The 19,975-nt window shown below is 48.3% G+C and overlaps 3 protein-coding genes across 6 annotated transcripts; 2 read left to right on the top strand and 1 right to left on the bottom strand.

The window, feature by feature from the left end:
* Positions 1-1,758: 1,758 nt before the first annotated feature.
* arl3b (ADP ribosylation factor like GTPase 3b) lies at positions 1,759-4,500 on the bottom strand. Of its 2 annotated transcripts, XM_067244071.1 has the most exons (7): positions 4,464-4,500; positions 3,714-3,857; positions 3,520-3,636; positions 3,262-3,312; positions 2,938-3,123; positions 2,756-2,824; positions 1,759-2,298 (listed from the first exon to the last, which is right to left on the bottom strand). In XM_067244071.1, exons 1-6 carry the CDS (start codon positions 4,464-4,466, stop codon positions 2,777-2,779), a joined length of 549 nt encoding a protein of 182 aa, XP_067100172.1. In that variant the 5' UTR covers positions 4,467-4,500; the 3' UTR covers positions 1,759-2,298; positions 2,756-2,776. The 2 variants fall into 2 exon arrangements, with proteins under 2 accessions (XP_067100172.1, XP_067100171.1); XM_067244070.1 differs by lacking the exon at positions 1,759-2,298 and having other exon boundaries at positions 2,718-2,824.
* Positions 4,501-4,827: 327 nt separating this feature from the next.
* On the top strand, positions 4,828-10,666 carry sfxn2 (sideroflexin 2). 3 transcript variants are annotated; one of them, XM_067244066.1, is made up of 12 exons: positions 4,828-4,932; positions 5,816-6,047; positions 6,649-6,819; positions 6,919-7,017; positions 7,404-7,479; positions 7,583-7,668; positions 8,000-8,060; positions 8,270-8,336; positions 8,616-8,665; positions 9,468-9,517; positions 9,607-9,654; positions 10,020-10,666. In XM_067244066.1, exons 2-12 carry the CDS (start codon positions 5,893-5,895, stop codon positions 10,117-10,119), a joined length of 963 nt encoding a protein of 320 aa, XP_067100167.1. In that variant the 5' UTR covers positions 4,828-4,932; positions 5,816-5,892; the 3' UTR covers positions 10,120-10,666. The 3 variants fall into 3 exon arrangements, with proteins under 3 accessions (XP_067100167.1, XP_067100168.1, XP_067100169.1); XM_067244067.1 differs by lacking the exon at positions 9,468-9,517; XM_067244068.1 differs by lacking the exons at positions 9,468-9,517; positions 9,607-9,654.
* A 252-nt stretch (positions 10,667-10,918) lies between these two features.
* timp2a (TIMP metallopeptidase inhibitor 2a) lies at positions 10,919-19,409 on the top strand. The gene is made up of 5 exons (XM_067244069.1): positions 10,919-11,329; positions 14,750-14,850; positions 15,206-15,314; positions 16,119-16,243; positions 16,765-19,409. Exons 1-5 carry the CDS (start codon positions 11,200-11,202, stop codon positions 16,960-16,962), a joined length of 663 nt encoding a protein of 220 aa, XP_067100170.1. The 5' UTR covers positions 10,919-11,199; the 3' UTR covers positions 16,963-19,409.
* Positions 19,410-19,975: the final 566 nt, after the last annotated feature.

Genomic DNA, 19,975 nt, shown 5'->3' with positions numbered 1-19,975 from the left:
GTGCAGAATACAGCACAACTTCTACTGCTCAGGTCTGGGGTGCAGAATACAGCACAACTTCTCCATCCAGAAAGGACATTTCCTCTTGGCCTCGCCTTCCATTCAGAGTACCCCACACGGTACGTTCTCCGTCCACTAAATACGTTGTTCCTACGCGAGCAGCCCGAGCCACGTGTCTGATATGAACCCGACTGTGAAGATCGCTAGATGTGTGATGTGTTCAGGGGGCCTGGGAGAGACATCCATCACACCCTTCACACCAAACGTGTTCCAGCCTGGCCAGAGATGCAGAACAGAGATGGAGAGAAAGATGCAGAACCGATTTGGGAGAGATAGAGGAGAGCGTCATACAGAAGGGATATACAGGAGTAATGGTAGAGCTCAGCATCGGTCTTCTCACTACACACCCTCACACACCTTCACTCACACACCCTCAGTATACATTTACATTTGTACATTTAGTCATTTAGCAGACGCTCTTATCAGAAGCGACTTACAGTAAGTACAGGGACATTCCCCCCGAGGCAAGTAGGGTGAAGTGCCTTGCCCAAGGACACAACATCATTATGCACGGCCAGGAATCGAACCGGCAACCTTCTGATTACTAGCCTGATTCTCTAACCGCTCAGCCACCTGACCCCCTTTCCTCTTCAGCACATGCCTGTTTTCTCTGTGTGGGCTGGAGGAGAAGGAGGACATGAGGTGTTTGAGGTGCAGAGTGAAATTACAGGGTGATTTTTCTTCCACACAAACATAATTCCCACGTCTGCATTCTCTCTTTCTCACACTTGCGCACAGCTGCGTAACAGCTGTCACGTCCATGAGACCAGCAGCAAGCACACTGCCTACATTTCAGAGGTATGCATTATAGTCTCACACACACAGACTGCTTCCTTCAAATCGCCCACACAAGGGGGGAGAAAAACGATTTTATTCAGTGATAAAACAACCACAGAACTTTGTTTTCAGTTTCAGGGCGTTCTTACAGGCGCCTGCAGATAGAACAGAACACTGACAAGAAAGTGCCGGCATCTGTGCGAGAACTCTTTGATTCATGCGAAAATCACAGCCAGCGTCTGAGAACCGTCTTGAGTCTGAGTCAAAAATTGCCTTGCTTGTATTTTTTTATGTGATTCAATAAAGTGTCATGTTTCTCTGTTGGAATCCATTGTAGTGAAGACGGAAGGAGGGGAAAGGAAGAGGGTGGGGGGGGGGGAGGGAGGGAGGGAGGGAAGGGGAAAAGGAACAACGACAGTTCAGTCCGACTGTCCGAAGGGAGCCTTAAGTGTTGCACAATCAGAATCTTTGTAGGAGTGGAGACCATTCAAGCCTCTGTGGCCTTCGGAATCAATCCGGCCTTAACCCCGGAAAGAATACACACTCACACACACAGCTGGAGGTTAGTATCTCACCCTCTGGACAAGATGTAGGAGGCTTCCACATTCAGGCCAGCCTCAGCTGGACAGTCCTGCTCTCACTCAAGCACCAATACAACCATGTAGTGTCTTTAGACTGGGGCTCACACACACACACACACACGCAGCCTTGCTGTCCTCCTCAGACGGCTCCTATCACTCCCAGCTGGCCCTACCTGCCAGTGTGTGTGTGTGTGTGTCCACATGTCCTCTATTACTACAGCCTCAGTTAATATCCCCCTCTTCAGTCTAAGGGACGTATGCATAGTGATGCTGCTCTCTGCCAGGTAACCAGCACGAAATGAAGTTGAAGGACACTTTTTTTTAAGTTTTTTTTCTACTCACAAGTGTTTATTTGCGTACCTTCAATCCTTGGTCAGATCACATTCAAGAATATCAAAAGGAAATAACTCTGTTATCTCTGTAGGCCAACTCACGAGGAACACAGCTAAAAACATCTGGTACCACATTTCCCTGTTAAACCTGACCTGGAGACACAACATGTGCAAACATTATAGACTACATGGTAATGTGCAGAACAGGAATGCAGGGTGAATTTATTTACAGTCAATCGAAAATGTAGTGCTTATCTATTTGAATTCATAGTGTTTCATTTTTACATATTAACATGTAGTGTATCATCTGTTGACAGAGCAATAAAAGCACAGAAGACCATTATTCTCAAACTTTCTACCTAGCACACGGTCCACACTAGTTTTTTATAAGCATCTTGAATTCTACTTCACCATAAATAATTACAAAAATATACCTCACTTCAAACAGGGCCATTGCAAGCGTACAGCCATCATTGAATACAAAACACACACACAGTAGCAACCTGTCAGAACGACAGCAGGATGACGAGAAGACAGATCAGCGAGTTCTGGAATGTTAAGGGTTTGAGGAAAGAGTGTATGAGATGAGCGTAGAAGTTCTATGAGAGAATGTATGAGCTTCTGGAATGTTAGGGGTTCTAGGACAGCGTGTAAAGGGTTCTAGAATGGTTAGGCTCAGCTGGAGTTGGGTGTGTCCTCTAGCGTGTGTTCCTTTTAAAGGCCAACAACCTTCCCCTTTATTAGCAGAAGTGGGAGTTGTAGTGTCTCTTTACATGACTAGAAGTTTAGTAAACGTGTGTATGAGGGGAGCCAGGGGGTAGAAACTCTTCAAGTCCATGTTGGTTTTCGAGTGTGTACATTCACAGGTTCTCCATGTCCTCCCAGGGGTTCAGTGTGTGTGTGTGTGTGTGTGTGTGTGTGTGTGTGTGTGTGTGTGTGTGTGTGTGTGTGTGTGTGTGTGTGTGTATGTGTGTGTGTGTGTGTATGTGTGTGTGTGAGACACACCAGCGCATCCTTTGAGCCGAGCTACTTCTTCTTGGCGTTGACGCTCTTGCAAACCCAGTTCATGCCCTCCTGAAAGGAATAAAGACACACGCTTGATGAGAAACAGAAACACGGTCCTCCACCCAGCCAGCCTGTCCACAGCTCCCCGTTCCCCAGGCCTGAGCCCTTTGGTGTGGGCTCACCTGGACGCCCTCCCCGGTCAGGGCAGAGCAGGACTGGATCTGCCACACGCGGTCCCGGATGGTGTGCAGGTTCAGGCCCTCAGCGATCTCCGAAGCTGGTGCTGCCGTCAGGAGGTCCTGCTTGTTGGCGAAGATCAGAACTGGAACCCCACTCAGCTTCTCCTCCTCCAGTAGCTCAGCCAGCTCCTGCACACACACACACACACACACACACACACACACACAGGTACACACATATTCAACATCGGAGTGTATGCATCAAAAATACATACATACAAAACATAACAAAAAATCGACACTAGTCACATTTAGGAGAACACCTACCTGCCCAGTCTCCTCAAACCGCTTCCTGTCAGCGCTGTCAATGACATAGATCTGTAAAACACAGCAGCATTTACATCATCATACTCGCTAGGTGGGTACAGCTTGCTTAGAGCATTTCACTGCAGCCTTCCAAGGTTCAAATTCCCCTTCTGTACATCGTTTTGAATAAGTGAACATATTATCATTACATTAGATGCTGGGGTCTGTAAGGCAATATGAACCCCCTGAAGCAGTGATCTGTGTGGTGATGCGGCTCACCAGCACATCCGTGTTCTCGAAGTAGTTCCTCCAGTACGGCCTGATCTTCCTCTGTCCTCCGATGTCCCACACGTTCAGTTTGAAACCCTGAGACTGAACGCTCTTGATGTTGAAGCCCTGAAAAGATGGAAGGAGACGGTGTTAAAGAACATGTCTAAGGTGTGTGTGTGTTGTGCGTGCGTTCCCCTCCGTACCTGCGTGGGGGTGATGTGGCTGATATCTTCAGACGCTAGCTGTTTCAGCAGGGTGGTCTTCCCTCCGTTATCCAGTCCCAGCAACAGGATCCGAACCTCCTGATCCGGTGTGCTCTTCAGCTTGCGCAGGATCGACAGCAATCCCTGCAACAGAGGCGGTCGAAAACGTCATTTTACAGTTTACAGAACCGCGGCAGGGAAATGGAGGATAAACAGGAGAACAATATATACGGTATCCTCTATCATTAAAACGTAAAAAAGGCCTTCAAATAGTAGCGATAGTTCGCTAGCTAGTGCTGCTAGCTAACGTGGTACTGTAAAATCTTGCCCTTACTGTGGCTTGCTAGAAATTGGACAGCGATGGAAGATAAGAGGATGTTTTTCCGCTAATGTTTAGATTCTTACTGTACCTACTCATTCTCCAAGATGTTGGAAGTGGCATCGAATCAACAGCGCTAGTGCTGCTTGCTAACTAGCTCGCTAGCCGACCAGAAAACGTTAGACAACTCCGAGCTGTGTCAAGCTGGCTAACGTGCTAGGCAGCTAATCTCATGATAAATCGATTCTGAGCAACACAAGACCGCTGCAGTCAGCTTTTAAAGTAAATGCGTTTTTTCTCCGCAAGTTATACATTCCCGAAAAGCTACAATTACGTTGTTATACGCAATAAACATTAATGCTACTGATTCACACTGATATCTGACATAATCTATATCGTGAAAGCTATTTATTTGAACAAAATGAACTCACCATCTTGTTGCTTTATCTGCCCAAGACGCTGCCGAGGTTACTAGGGGGAGTGACGTAGTACACAATTCATACGCAAGCGCAGGTGGACCCGCAGATGGCGCATCTTTCATAACATTTTTGTAACATCAAGCAACTTGAAAATGAACTTTTTGAAATATGAATTAGTAAAATAGAATACTTTAGCTAATGTTCAAATTATTCACAAACATTCTATTACGGACTGCCAATGTCTTAAAAGCGTTGTAAGGGCAGTAGCAAGTAGGATGGCTTGCTTGAAATATTTTATTTTTTAAATGTTTTATTTATTATTCATATTTTCTTGAACACAGATGTTACCAGACGGGATCTGTCCCAGGCTCTGATTGGAGAACGAGACGCCACGTGCACCCTCCCCTGACTACACCAACCACATCGCAGAAGTCTCATTGGATTTCGTGTCAGGTTTACAGTTGAGCCGTCAACGTGTTTGGTAACGTATTTATTTTATTACTTTAAGAAACATGAACTACATACGATGTATTGATGCAGTCTAAATATTCCTCATCTGCAGCCGGCCGCTATACTAAATTATTGTATTTTAGTAACTTTGAAAACAAGTTGCATCAGTCTTTTCTCGGTTACAGATTTGTTTTGCGTGACACAGGATTAAAAAAAGTTTAAATTTATAGTGTGCGGTGGGAGGTGGGTTGTATTCACAGGTAGCTTTGTCGACACGACGAGAGCCGGATATATTAAAAGCATGTCTGGCAAGTATTTAGGCGCTAGTCCAAATTGGGTGATTTGAACACCAGTGATTACTGTGAGTACATCCAGTCTAACCCTAACCCCCTTCAAACGCTGCAGACACCATAGTCATACAGCATATCTACTCTCTCATGTCCTCTCTCCTGCTCCTCTCTCTCGCCCCCCCCCCTCTCCCTGTCTTTATTTACTCCCTCAGTTAAAGTAGGTCATGTTTGGCCCCTGCCTGTTGAAGGGTCCAGAGGCCTGTGTGCCTCATCCTGCTCAGCAGGGTTCAAGGCCTGAGGCCTCGCAGTGTAAACATCCAGCTGCTGCACGCTCCAGCCCCACTGCTGCTCTGGGGTCAGGGATCCTTGGGATAAGAGAGAGGTTGAGGGAGGAGAGGTTGATGGAGGAGAGGTTGAGGGAGGGGAGGAGAGAGGTTGAGGGAGGGGAGGGGAGAGTGGTTGAGGAGAGTCAAGAGTTTGAAAACTAGGTTTTATTAGTGCCAAATTTAATTTCCATACTAAAAGAATGTCTGGATCATACAGAAGCAGGTGATGTTAGTATGTTTCCTGGATGTAAATCTGTCAGTAAGACAGCCGGTGTGTGTGTTTCTGGTGACTGAGCAGGCTGGCTTTGTAGAGAAGGACCAGGAAGCAGTCCCTCGCTCTGGGCCAGTTTATTCTGTGTGGGGTGAAGGGACACGATGGCTGTGAGCGGGTTTGACATCGATGCTCCTCGCTGGGATCAGTCCACCTTCACCGGCCGGCTGAAGCACTTCTTCAACATCACCGACTGGAGGACAGCCCTGCTCCCAGACGCTCGCCTGGATGAGGCTAAAGCACTGGTGGAGAGCTGCAGGTACACACACACACACACACACGCACGCACACACACACACACACAGAGAAACACATGCACAGTACGAAGTATTTCCCACTCATCAATGATGCAAACTTTTTTTTCAAACCCATTTTCAAACACAAAAAAGTTTCAAGTATTTTTCAAAATAATTTTTCTAATTTTATTTCGTTTTTTCCAACCTTTCTAAACCTTTTTTTCAAAATATTTTTTCAAACTTTCTGAACAGAAGCCTAAAACAGTAGTGTAAAGCAGAGCAGAGTAGAATAGAGTACAGTAGATTTTAGTAGAGTCCTCAAGCAAGCGCGCTGAAGGGGAAAGGGAAACTGAGTTCTCCAGAACTGTTTGCAAACTCCAACAGTGTTTGTTTAGCTTCTTTAACCTAATTTTCCTCACTGTGTAACCGTTGTTCATAGAATGTAACATAATATCATTTTTTGAGAGTGACAACAGAACCACTCGGTGTAGCTGAGCCTTTACGTTACAAAACCGAGACGTTTTAAATTGTGGTTAATAGTAAAGTTGGTTCATTGCTGCATCCCTAATTGTTATAGGTATGGAGGTTGTCCTTTGAAAACAGGTTCTATGTGGTTCTCTGCAGGGCTGGTTCGGTTCCCCCCGGCACCACGGAGGAACAGCTCCACTACGCCAAGAAGCTGTACGATTCTGCGTTCCACCCAGACACCGGGGAGCGCATGAACCTGACAGGACGCATGTCCTTCCAGGTCCCTGGGGGAATGGCCATCACAGGCTGCATGCTGCAGTTCTACAGGTATACACACACACTCAACTGATCACACATACTCCAACACATGTTCTGTATATACACCCACAGACAAAGAATTGCAATGGTCCCTCCCTCCCTCTCTAGGACAGTTCCTGCTGTGGTGTTCTGGCAGTGGGTCAATCAGTCCTTCAACGCTCTGGTCAACTACACCAACCGCAACGCAGCCTCTTCTATCACCTCCAGGTAGACCACACCCACACCCTATCAGCTCCAGGTAGACCCCACCCCACCCACACCCTATCAGCTCCAGGTAGACACAACCAACACCCTATCAGCTCCAGGTAGACCCCACCCACACCCTATCAGCTCCAGGAAGACCCCACCCCACCCACACCCTATCAGCTCCAGGTAGACCCCACCCCACCCACACCCTATCAGCTCCAGGTAGACCCCACCCCACCCACACCCTATCAGCTCCAGGTAGACCCCACCCACACCCTATCAGCTCCAGGTAGACCCCACCCCACACACACGTGCCTCCTCCAGGCTCCGACTCTGAGACCAGTCTCTAGCCCTGGTCTGGACCGGTCTCTTCTACTCTAACCTTCGCCCATCTCCATGTGTCCCAGGCAGATTGGAGTGGCCTACTTCACAGCTACCAGTACTGCTCTGGCTACTGCAGTGGGGCTTAATCTCTACACAAAGGTACAGTAATACATACACACACACATGCACACAGACGCTCGGACGTGGTACTGTTATGGACGTTAGTTTCCATTCTACTTCCTGTCTTATCCCCTTCCTGCAGAAAGCTCCTCCCCTTGTGGCGCGCTGGGTTCCGTTCGTGGCAGTGGCATCCTCTAACTGTGTCAACATCCCCATGATGAGGCAGCAGTGAGTCACTACAATACTAAACCATCACCTCAACATCATCCAATAGTCACCAGCATACTAACCCACACAAGAGAAGTCGCTAGCATACTAACCCACACGAGAAGTCGCTAGCATACTAACCCACACAAGAGAAGTCGCTAGCATACTAACCCACACAAGGTAAGTTGCTTGCATACTAACTTCAACATCATCCAACAGTCACTAGCAAACCAACCCATCACCTCCACCAGCAGTGAGTCACCTGCAGCTTCCACTGTTAACCAGACACCCTGAGGTTCAGTCACCAACACTGTTCACACTCAATCATCTCATCTCCTCGATTTCTCCTCAGAGAGCTCCTGAACGGCGTGGCTGTGACAGATGAGAGTGGTGCCAGGCTGGGCCAGTCCAAGGTAGGCCTGGGGATCCGGTGACCGGCCGGATCAGCTGTCACGTTCGACCACATCGCAGCTACGGCGACGTTGTCGAGGCGATAACCGTGTTTGTTTCTCCATGGGATGGGATCTGTGTGTTGTTTCTCCTATAGAGAATATCTCTGCTCTCTCTCTGTCTCCTGGAGAGACCCGTTATAGTATTATGGTCTGTGTTTGCTCTCTTATAGAAGGCAGCCGTGAAGGGCATCACACAGGTGGTCATTTCCAGGGTTACCATGGCAGCGCCGGGCATGAGTAAGTGTCATGGAGGGGTGGGGCCAGAGATCTAGCTAACTTCCTGGTCAAATACTAAGTCGAATGTCACATTCATATTTCACTGCTGGTCCTTGATCTTCCACTGTATGTTTTATAAGTGCTATTTCAGCATCTGCTTAATGAATAAAAAGTAAATTATATTAATCGTAGCTCCAACCACATGTTATTAACGATATCATAGTTATTCATCTAAATCCATCATGAAGGTCCAACATTTGATGTCACACCCTCCTTCATTCCCCACTCTCCTCCTCCTAGTCATCCTCCCCATCATCATGCAGAGACTTGAGAAATATCCCTTCATGCAGGTGAGTTGGGTGTTTTGTTGTTGATTTGTTAGTACCTGAGCAACTACTTTCTTCAACTGCTTTCTTCTCTCTTGCTTCCCCCCCCCCCACTCACCCCCCCACTCACCTGCATGAAGGGATATTTCTAAAGTCTCTGCATGATGATGGGGAGGATGACTAGGAGGAGGAGAGTGGGGGGGGGGCATGTAGAGACAGAAATGACATGCCGTCGTTTAAATAAGATAAATAACATAAGGCCATTTAGTTTGTTTAATGAAAGAGCAGGCTATAGACCTGTTTTATAGGAAAGGTAACCTTAAATGACTTATTTTGTGATCTGGCGCTATATAAAATAAATAAAAAATAAAAACTTGACCTTCCAGGGGGGGGGGGGGGTGCGGGGTGGGGGGTGCCGTTGGGGGGGCAGGGAGCCCCCCTAATATAATGGTAGGGGAAACACTGCTCTGTATCCTCTGAGAAGCTAGCTGGGGTCGGTAGCTCTGTATCCTCTGAGAAGCTAGCTGAGGTCAGTAGCTCTGTATCCTCTGAGAAGCTAGCTGAGGTCAGTAGCTCTATATCCTCTGAGAAGCTAGCAGAGGTCAGTAGCTCTATATCCTCTGAGAAGCTAGCTGGGGTCAGTAGCTCTGTATCCTCTGAGAAGCTAGCAGAGGTCAGTAGCTCTATATCCTCTGAGAAGCTAGCTGGGGTCAGTAGCTCTATATCCTCTGAGAAGCTAGCTGTGGTCAGTAGCTCTGTATCCTCTGAGAAGCTAGCTGGGGTCAGCAGCTGGTGTTGACTTCAAGCCTTTCCTCTGTCTTCACAGAGGATCACGTTTCTCCACGGGCCCATACAAGTGATGATGGTTGGCGTTTTGTAAGTTGTTCATTCTTACAACGTCTGCCTGGCCCACACACACACACACACACACGCTGTAACGTTCCGTTCCTGTTTTGTTTTCGCAGCCTGGTGTTCATGGTGCCAGCTGCCTGCTCACTATTCCCTCAGACATGGTAACCATGCCGTCACAGTCTCACCTGCTCCTATCACTGCATCCCACCAGCCGCTACCTGTGTGTGTGTGCGTGTGTGTGTGCGTGTGCGCATGTGTTTTACTCATTACATTTAGTCATTTAGCAGACACTCTTATCCAGAGCGACTTACAGTAAGTACAGGGACAAGTAGGGTGAAGTGCCTTGCCCAAGGACACAACGTAATTTTGCACGGCCGAGAATTGAACCAACAACCTTCTGATTAATAGCCCAACTCCCTAACCGCTCAGCAATCTGACCCCTAGTCATCTGACCACCTGTGTGATTACACAACTCCATGGCTGAATCTTGACAGGCTGTGCGCGTGTTCTTGTGTCTGTTATACAGCTCCATGGCTGTGTCCAAACTGGAACCAGAGCTGAGAGACTCCATCTTGCGTCGCTATGGAGACAGTGTTCAGTACGTCTACTTCAATAAGGGCCTCTGAAGACCTCCACATCAGCTCCATGTCCCTGGAGACACGGAGATACTGTCTGATATTATCTTTACACGTTTACACATCTAGCAGATGCCTTTATCCACAGCGTCTGACACACAGTGTCTGTGAGGTTTAACTTCAACATTCACTGTTGACGAATCTGACAGGTTGGTGAGAGAAACTACAAAGAGTTTATTTGGATTAATTTCATTTTGAACCGCTGTTTTTTGTCAAATGCACACAGTCAGAGAGGTGTTTCATCTTTGAAAGAGACTTGAGCAGGTTTGTCAGATGTCCAGGTCAACTATTATTGAAGAATATTAAAATGTGTCTGATAGTCCGGTTTTGTCTGGTATGGTACAAGAGACCGGATACCGATTGTTCACCACGGTTTGCTATCCGGAGGAAGATGGTGAGTCACTGCCCTCTAGCGGGCAGATAGGGACAAGCCCCTTCGCTACCTTTACGGAAATAAGGTTCTCCAAAAGCAAATAACCATGACTGTTAGACTTAACTTTCATGGTGACAGCGGACGAAATAAAGGCATGCAAACTGAGCTATGGCTTTTGTGAGTACGCTGTTGTGACAGGGGGCTCAGTTTTAAATCATATTTTTGACCTTTATGGGTTTAAAGAAGATATGAAATAAGATGTCAATACTGAGAACTTGAGGTTGGGACGAGGAGAAGTTCTCCGTTGCGATCGAGCGCCTTCCGCTGGCGAAACCGTTACCGAGAGGAGGAGTCAGAAAGCTTATAAAAGTGACTGTACCAAGAAACAAAAATATTCTCCAAAGCTAGAGAAGCAGATGAATGGAGGGCCACGACACACAATAACTGTTCCAAATCTTGCTGTAGTCTCGGCTACATCACGGTGGATTTTCATTGGCCAACGTGACTCCACTGCTTCTCCACACGGGATTCTTGACCGCGACCTTCCGTTATTGTTGTCATAGCTAGGTCTCGAGTAGCCTAACGAAGAAACGATTTCGCTGGATTTACTCTACACACGCCACAGCTCTCGGTGTAGTCCATCGATAGGGCTACTTTGATAACACCTGTAAAACCACGGTTTGGCAGCTTACGTGAAAATGACGTTTTCCGTTAACGGTGTCCTGTGCACGCTTGTAGTATTGATCCTTTGGCAAGCGGAGGAAATAGCTGAAGCTTGCAGCTGTGCGCCCGTTCACCCGCAACAGGCGTTCTGCAACGCGGACATAGGTAAGTAGCCGAAACGGCACGAACCACTTAACACCACCCTCGCCTCCAGTTGTTGTTGTTGTTATGAATGATACACCACAGCGGATGCAGATGTTTGTTTTTACGATGTAGCCTATCCAACGGTAGACGTCCGTTATTGTTATTGGTGTATTCGCGGCAATACGCCGCATCATTCTGTAGGGGAGTGGCTGGTGTTTTGACCAGGGTGCAACTGCGCACATTGGCTTCAGGTGGAGCAGAAATGCGATGATTAAACACCTTACTTGTTCACAACAGATAGTGGATCAGGGAATGTGTGTATCTCAGTGGCATATCATTTGACTAGACAAGAGATTGCATGATCAAATACAGCCCCGTCGTCTTGGATAAAAGCGTGAACACGTTGTTAATAGATGTAATGAACAGGTAAAGACACGTATGGCACTAAAATGACAACAGAGTCTTTTCAGTGTGGCTAGGAGGAGGTTGAGACCTGGGATCCAGCAGGAATGGCAGTGTGTGTCGTGGAAGCTAGCCCCAACACCTAGCTCCTCTCCTGGCCCCAACACCTAGCTCCTCTCCTGGCCCCAACACCTAGCTCCTCTCCTGGCCCCAACACCTAGCTCCTCTCCTGGCCCCAACACCTAGCTCCTCTCCTGGCCCCAACACCTAGCTCCTCTCCTGGAAGCTAGCCTGCTAAATGTTGCTGATGCCTACACTTCATAAACCAACAGCTGCTACCAACCCTCCTCTCTCTCTCTCTCTCTCTCTCTCTCTCTCTCTCTCTCTCTCTCTCTCTCTCTCTCTCTCTCTCGCTCTCTCTTTCTCTTTCTGTCTCCTTCTGTCACTCTCTTTGTCTCTCTCCCACTCTCTCACTATCTCTCTCTCCCTCCTCTCTCTCCTCTCAGGGGTAGTGTATAGGGAGGAATGACAGGAATGTTGCCTGGGTTTCCCCGCTCCACTTTTGCATTGGCAAATGCAGCAACTCACACAGACACACTCACACAGACACACACGCAAATGTTCACACACACACCGACATGCAAATGTGCACTTACACACACAAAATGATGCAAAGTGCACACAAACACACAGCATGGGTATAGCTCAGTGGTAGAACATGGGGATGGGTGTAGCTCAGTGGTAGAACATGGGGATGGGTGTAGCTCAGTGGTAGAACATGGGGATGGGTGTAGCTCAGTGGTAGAGCATGGGGATGGGTGTAGCTCAGTGGTAGAGCATGGGGATGGGTATAGCTCAGTGGTAGAGCATGGGGATGGGTATAGCTCAGTGGTAGAACATGGGGATGGTTACAGCTCAGTGGTAGAACATGGGGATGGGTATAGCTCAGTGGTAGAGCATGGGGATGGGTATAGCTCAGTGGTAGAGCATGGGGATGGGTATAGCTCAGTGGTAGAGCATGGGGATGGGTATAGCTCAGTGGTAGAGCATGGGGATGGGTATAGCTCAGTGGTAGAGCATGGGGATGGGTATAGCTCAGTGGTAGAGCATGGGGATGGGTGTAGCTCAGTGGTAGAACATGGGGATGGGTATAGCTCAGTGGTAGAGCATGGGGATGGGTGTAGCTCAGTGGTAGAACATGGGGATGGGTATAGCTCAGTGGTAGAGCATGGGGATGGGTATAGCTCAGTGGTAGAGCATGGGGATGGGTGTAGCTCAGTGGTAGAGCATGGGGATGGGTATAGCTCAGTGGTAGAACATGGGGATGGGTATAGCTCAGTGGTAGAGCATGGGGATGGGTATAGCTCAGTGGTAGAGCATGGGGATGGGTATAGCTCAGTGGTAGAGCATGGGGATGGGTATAGCTCAGTGGTAGAGCATGGGGATGGGTGTAGCTCAGTGGTAGAGCATGAGGATGGGTATAGCTCAGTGGTAGAGCATGGGGATGGGTGTAGCTCAGGGGAACAGAACGTCTGTGTGTCTTGCAGCCCACATGTCCGCTCACAGTGGAGTGAGACTCCACAGCTACGTGGTCCCGAGTGTGTGTGAGCCTCCTCCACACACACACACACACACACACACACACACACACACCACCGGGCGGCCTCAAGAAGGCAGACAAGCGTGGGCTCATCCACTGTTTACTGTGGTAAACACACACTCACGTATACTTTACACACCAAAGAGTTAGATAAACACACAGACACACGTATACATACACACACACAGACAAGTACACACATGTATATTGTGTTACATCACACAACAGAGGGATAATGTCATGGGCCAAGCCTAAAAGGTAAACACAGACACGCCAGTTCTTCATCTGTCAGCGAAGGGCACAGGGGCCTCCCCAGCTTTGTCCTGCCCAGACACACCACCCTGAGCCTGGGCACTGGAACAGCAGACACACCGCCCTGAGCCTGGGCACTGGAACAGCAGACTCCCCCCCCCCCCCCACCACCACCACTAACAACCCCTCACACACATGCACTCAGAGCCAGCCCTGTGCTACAGGAGTAATGGTGAGCTGTAGACTGTTGAGGGGGTTTAACGAGGCCCATCTGGGGGTATAAACGTAAGTGGCCGGAGGGAGGGATGGAGAGGGAGGTAGAGGAGGAAGGGAGAGGGAGAGGGGGGGGGGGGAGAATGGGGAGCTGGTTAGGATGTGGTGACTGCTCCAAGGGGGTTTTCATGGAAAAACATTGCATGGTGCTACTGATATGTACATGGAATTAGGCAGAGTTGTGGTGAGTGGGGGAATCTCCCGTGTCCGTCTCATTGTAGGTTTGACAGGATGGATGTAGATTACAGGTGGATGTTGCTCAGGGTTCGTGGATTTGACTGCACATCAAGAGGTCTTAGGTTCAAGTCCCTCTGGTGTGTGTTGCTTTGGATAAAAGTGTAAATTAATACATGTATTATTATTACTACATTATTCTCCTATGTCTGCACTGGTGTTTGTGCGTGTGTGAGTGTAAATGTAACCCTCTCTGTGTGTGTGTGTGTGTGTGTGTGTTTGTGTGTCTGTGGGTCAGTAGGTGCTGGCAGTCAAAAGGCTTTTGTGTTCAGTCCCAGTCAGACAGCAAAAGTACAGCCATGTACAGATGTTAACTCATGGAGCTATGAACTCTGTGTGTGTGTGTATGGATTTAATGATTGCATATTTGTGTGTATGTGGGTATTCTGGGTATTTTACGTTCTTGTCTATTGCTCATATGTTCCATTTCCTTTGCATTGCTAAAGCATGATGTAGTCAGTGAAACCATTAAAACACACCGACCTCACATGCACATGTGCAGCCACACACACACTCATGCACACACCCCCTCAGTGTGTCTCCTGCCTGTATCCAGATCATGTTGTTCCTGAGAGGAGCCCAGTGTGGTCTGGTTGAGGATGATGACACACGTTACCTGCACCAGTCTGGGCTGACAGACAGGCTCTCCTCTGTTCTCACTCTGTCTGTGTTTGTGTCAGTTATCCGAGCCAAGGTGGTGGGAGAGAAGGAGGTGGATACTGGGAATGACATCTATGGAAACCCCATCAAGAGGATCCAGTATGAGGTCAAACAGATCAAGGTGAGCTCCCCGACCCTTCACCTCTGACCCCTGAACTTTCACCCAGACACCCCCCTCTGACCCCTGACCTTTCACCCAGACATCCTTCCCCTCTGACCCCTGAACTTTCACTGAGACATCCCCCTCTGACCCCTGACCTTTCACCCAGACATCCTCCCCCTCTGACCCCTGACCTTTCACCCAGACTTCCCCTCTGACCCCTGACCCTTCACCCAGACATCCCCCTCTGACCCCTGACCTTTCACCCAGACATCCCCCTATGACCCCTGACCCTGGTTGTGTTGCATCCTTCCCCCCCTGACCCTGGTTGTGTTGCATCCTTCCCCCTCTGACCCCTGACCCTGGTTGTGTTCAGATGTTCAAGGGTCCTGACCAGGATGTGGAGTCTGTGTTCACCGCGCCCGTCTCTGCCATCTGCGGCGTCACCCTGGACACCAGCGGCAAGAAGGAGTACCTGATCTCAGGTCAGTCTTTATCACACACACACACAGGAGAGCAGACAGGCAGACACACACACACTCACACACACACACACACAGGAGAGCAGACACACACACACACACACACACACAGGAGAGCAGACACACACACACACACACACACACACAGGAGAGCAGACATGCAGACACACACACACACACACACACACACACACACACAGGAGAGCAGACAGGCAGACACACACACACACACACACACACACACACACAGGAGAGCAGACAGGCAGACACACACCCTCCTCAGACAGGTCTTAAATGAATCACTCCTCTGCAGACTCCAGGATAAGCTTTAACTTGCTGAGATCTGCCTCAAGGTACTGTCCCCTGCTCTGGAGGCTGGGGGAGAGGGAGGCTGGGGGAGAAGGAGGCTGGGGGATGGGGAGGCTGGGGGAGAGGGAGGCTGGGGGAGAGGGAGGCTGGGGGAGGGGGAGGCTGGGGGAGAGGGAGGCCGGGGGAAAGGGAGGCCGGGAGAGGGGGGGTTGGGAGAGAGGGAGGCTGGGGGAGAGGGAGGCTGGGGGAGAGGGAGGCTGGGGGAGAGGGAGGCTGGGACAGAGGGAGACTGGGGGAGGGGGAGGCTGGGGGAAAGGGAGGCTGGGGGAAAGGGAGGCTGGGGGAAAGGGAGGCTGGGAGAGAGGGAGGCTGGGGGAGAGGGAGGGAGGCTGGGAATGAGGGAGGGGGTGAGTGCTGTGCATGCATGTCTGTTATGTGTGGGTATATACATGTGTGTCTGAAGGGTGTGTAACCCCCCTCTCTCTGTGGGCGCTGCAGGCAAGGCAGAGGCAGGCGGCAGCATGCACGTGACGCTGTGTGATTACATCATGCCCTGGGACGCCATGAGCCCCACCCAGAAGAAGAGCCTGAGCCAGAGATACCAGATGGGCTGCGACTGCAAGGTGGGGAGGGAGGGAGCGACTGTGAGGAGGGGAGGGAGGGAGCGACTGTGAGGAGGGGAGGGAGGGAGCGACTGTGGGGAGGGAGGGAGCGACTGTGAGGAGGGGAGGGAGGGAGGGAGCGACTGTGAGGAGGGGAGGGAGGGGGGGGAGCGACTGTGAGGAGGGGAGGGAGGGGGAAAGGAAGGAAGGAGGGAGGGAGGGAGGGTAGGGTGGGAGAGATGAATATGCCTTGCATGTTTGCGCTGATATCTATAGTAACATGATTTATGACACGGTATGTTGTGTGTGTGTATGAGTAGGAGTCAGTTGGCTGAGCGGTGAGGAAATCGGGCTAGTAATCCGAAGGTTGCCAGTTCGATTGCCAGTCATGCCAACTGATGCTGTGTCCTTGGGCAAGACACTTCACCCTACTTGCCTCAGGGGGAATGTCCCTGTACTTACTGTAAGTCGCTCTGGATAAGAGCGTCTGCTAAATGACTAAATGTAAATGTGTATGTGTTTCTGTGTGTGTGTGTGTGCAGATTGTGCGCTGCCCCTCCCTGCCCTGTGAGATCTCTTCCCCTGAGGAGTGTCTCTGGACGGACATGATGATTGAGAAGCAGGTGTACGGTCGCCAGGCCAACCACTACGCCTGTGTGAAGAGGGCCGACGCTTCCTGTTCCTGGTACCGCGGCGTGGCTCCGCCCAAGAAGGAGTTTCTGGATGTCGAAGACCCCTAGTTACTTCCCATCACCCCCATGCTCGGCTGCCCTCCTCACAGCCTGATGAAAACAAAAAAAATAATCTTTACAACATTCCATGAAATTTTAGTACATGTATCTGAATTGGTAAAAAGATACAAGCATAAAACAATGAGAGAAAGCCAGTGTGATAACATGAGATAAATCGTTGCTGGTCAGAGGACAATCTCAAGCCACTGCCTGTGTTTTTGTAGCGTTAGATTTAGCAACATAGTGCCATGTCCTCGTAGTCTTGCGCTGGGCCTGGTGGATACTCCACCAATGCTTAAGGTGGAACTAAACGCGCCAGGTTCAGCCTGATCCTGCCCCTTCATCCTTCATGAATATTCATTTTGGGGCTTCCTCAAACACTTCAAGTGATACGTGAGCCTGTCCAGCTTCCCTGCTATGCCCCAGAGCACCTCGACAATCTCTCGTAAGTCACACATTTCTTCAAATGGTTTTGACCGCTAGGCGCAAAAAGAGCCAGGATTAACCATTTAAATGATTTGGAAATACAATTAATCGTAATCAGAATTGAAGAGTTGAACCATGTGTGAGGATCAACCATAAAGGGTTAACTCAAAAAAGAGGGTTTTGAGATTTATGTTCACATTAAACCAAACCAGGATCTTTCCTGTCGGTAATCAGCCAAAGAGGAGGGTGTCAGGGATTGTTCTCTGACTGCGTATTCGGATATAGTCATGATGAGATACATAGACTGGTCAAGTGATGATGTCACTTCCTCCTGAGGCTGGCGTCAGGAGGACTAGGTCCTCGAGGAGAGATCACTTAGGAGATCACTTCATGCCCATTGAGATCACTTCCTGCCCTGTGAGATCACATCCTGAGATCACTTCCTGCCCCACAAAGCTCTTAAGTCCTCTCAACTACCCTAACAGCCCTTCTCTAGGTAGGGTCAGTGTTCTTCCACACTGGGTTTGAGTCCAAAGCCAAATTCCAAGTTGCCTTTTGTTGTGATTGTCTCTTTCAAATGAACCAAAAGGGAAAGAGATACAATTGAATCGTGCTTTTTTTTTTTTCATAGTCGTGTGCTTGGACCAATCATATTCATCGCGAGGCCTGACTTCCTAGATAGTCGTAATAAATATGTTTTGTTATGGTGAACGTTTCTAAAAGCTTTTTTTCATTTAGTCTTACCTGAGGAACCAAAGCATCAGAGTTGAAAGGTGAGATGAGCAGAGTGGCTGGAGGTCACAGCTTGGTTAGGTTTGACCTTTCACCTTCCAGATGTCTCACTGGACCAGTCTATGCTGTGTGAAAGTGATAATAAGTCTGCCATATTTGATCCTGCACACGGTGTTACCAAACACCTTCCCAACATGCCCTTGAATGCCCCCCCCACACACAGTCTGTGTCCCAACTTGGCTCACCCCACTGTTACCCCCCCCCCCCCGCTCCTCTCCCTCTAGAAATGTAGCTGTACAGTACTTTTGCATATACTAATGACGTTTTTGGTTGAATTATTACTATTATTTACTTCATTAGAACTAAATTTGCACTTTTCGGGGAGAAGTAAAGATGGAGACTGGATGGATGTGATTATCTGTGATGTTTATTAGTTAAGCTTTCCACTAGAGACCAGTCCACTAAAGACCAGGAGGAGAAATACTGAGCAGTCATTGGATAATTTCAACCATTAATTTGCATATTTTGATATTGAGTTCTTGCTAACATTTTCATTTCCTGTTGTAATGACATAGCAGTTTTAGCAAAAAAGGTAATATCTTATTAGATATCTTAAGGGTTATGGAGGTAAATATTTTGATGGCTATTTAGCAAAGGGGACTGTATTTTGGATTACAAATGTCATAACATGTTGGAAGATGCCTAAACAGAAGTCCTGTCTAAAGTAAATATAAATAAAACATTGATAGTTTGTGTGTAACTTAAGGTTTAATAGACTTTCCGCGTTTGCACCTGTTGATCCTTGTGTACATGCTTTCTGGTATATCTATATCCCAATTCCAAATCTGACCGGCAATAACCTAAGTCAAAATCTAGAGACCCTTCGTTTGACTAAAAATTAAACCAGAGGGACGTTTACAGTGTTATTTTGGACACTGCAACATACCTACATATGTGGCTTATCTTAGAAATCAACTCCGTAGCTTTCTGTAGATTTGTATTGTTGTAATCAGTGTTGTATTTGTTGTCTGATTTCTTGTCTGATTTCTATGTGACTTTTCTCCTGTCTGTGTTGTTTTACTGTGCTGTTGTTAAGGCCTTTTTTGCCCCAAAGAGATGTGGGAGGGAGAGAGAGAAAGAAAGAGAGAGAGAAAGGGGAGTGAGACAGGGAAAGGTTGCAGAGCAGAAAGTGACGAGTATGAGGAGAAGTACCGATGCATGTATTGATACTTTGTGTAAGTCCACAACACGGACTAAATATACAGTATTATCAAATAAAACCAAATTTGAGAAATCTATTTCACGTCTCCCTTCATTGATGGGCTGTACCATAGAGGGCAGAGGCTGTAGAGTGAGACGGTGTGTGTGTGTGTCTACAGTGTGTGTGTGTGTGTCTACAGTGTGTGCGTGTGTCTACAGTGTGTGTGTGTGTGTGTGTCGGACAGAATGCACTTTAATGGATGTGGTGATTGACTCCACTAGGAAACTATGTGAGAAATGTTCAGAGTGAGTCCAGAGCAAGTGGTTTTCTCATTTCTCTACTTTCACTGCTAAGCCATGCCAGACACGACAAGATGCTGTACTGAGGTCCAGTTCTGTCTTGGTAAAAGAGACACTGTTATTTCACGGTAGATTAGATGTTGAAAAGAGACACTGTTACTTCACGGTAGATTATTGATGTTAAAATGAATTTTATTCCAAGAACATGACAGCCATATCTTGTCATTGTGATTAATGATGGACTTCAGCTGACATGAACATCCCCTCTCTACGCATTTCCATAGGTGTCATGCAAGTTTTAGTCATCATCAGTTTTATTCGTCGATAAAATACGTTCTCTGTGTGCTGAATCCTGTGTTCCTGA

The sequence above is a fragment of the Osmerus mordax genome, chromosome 10, assembly GCF_038355195.1.
Source record: "Osmerus mordax isolate fOsmMor3 chromosome 10, fOsmMor3.pri, whole genome shotgun sequence".
In the NCBI taxonomy this organism is placed as follows: Eukaryota; Metazoa; Chordata; class Actinopteri; order Osmeriformes; family Osmeridae; genus Osmerus; species Osmerus mordax.
The sequence above is the reverse complement of the archived record's forward strand: the minus strand, read 5'-3'. Positions and strand labels throughout refer to the sequence as shown.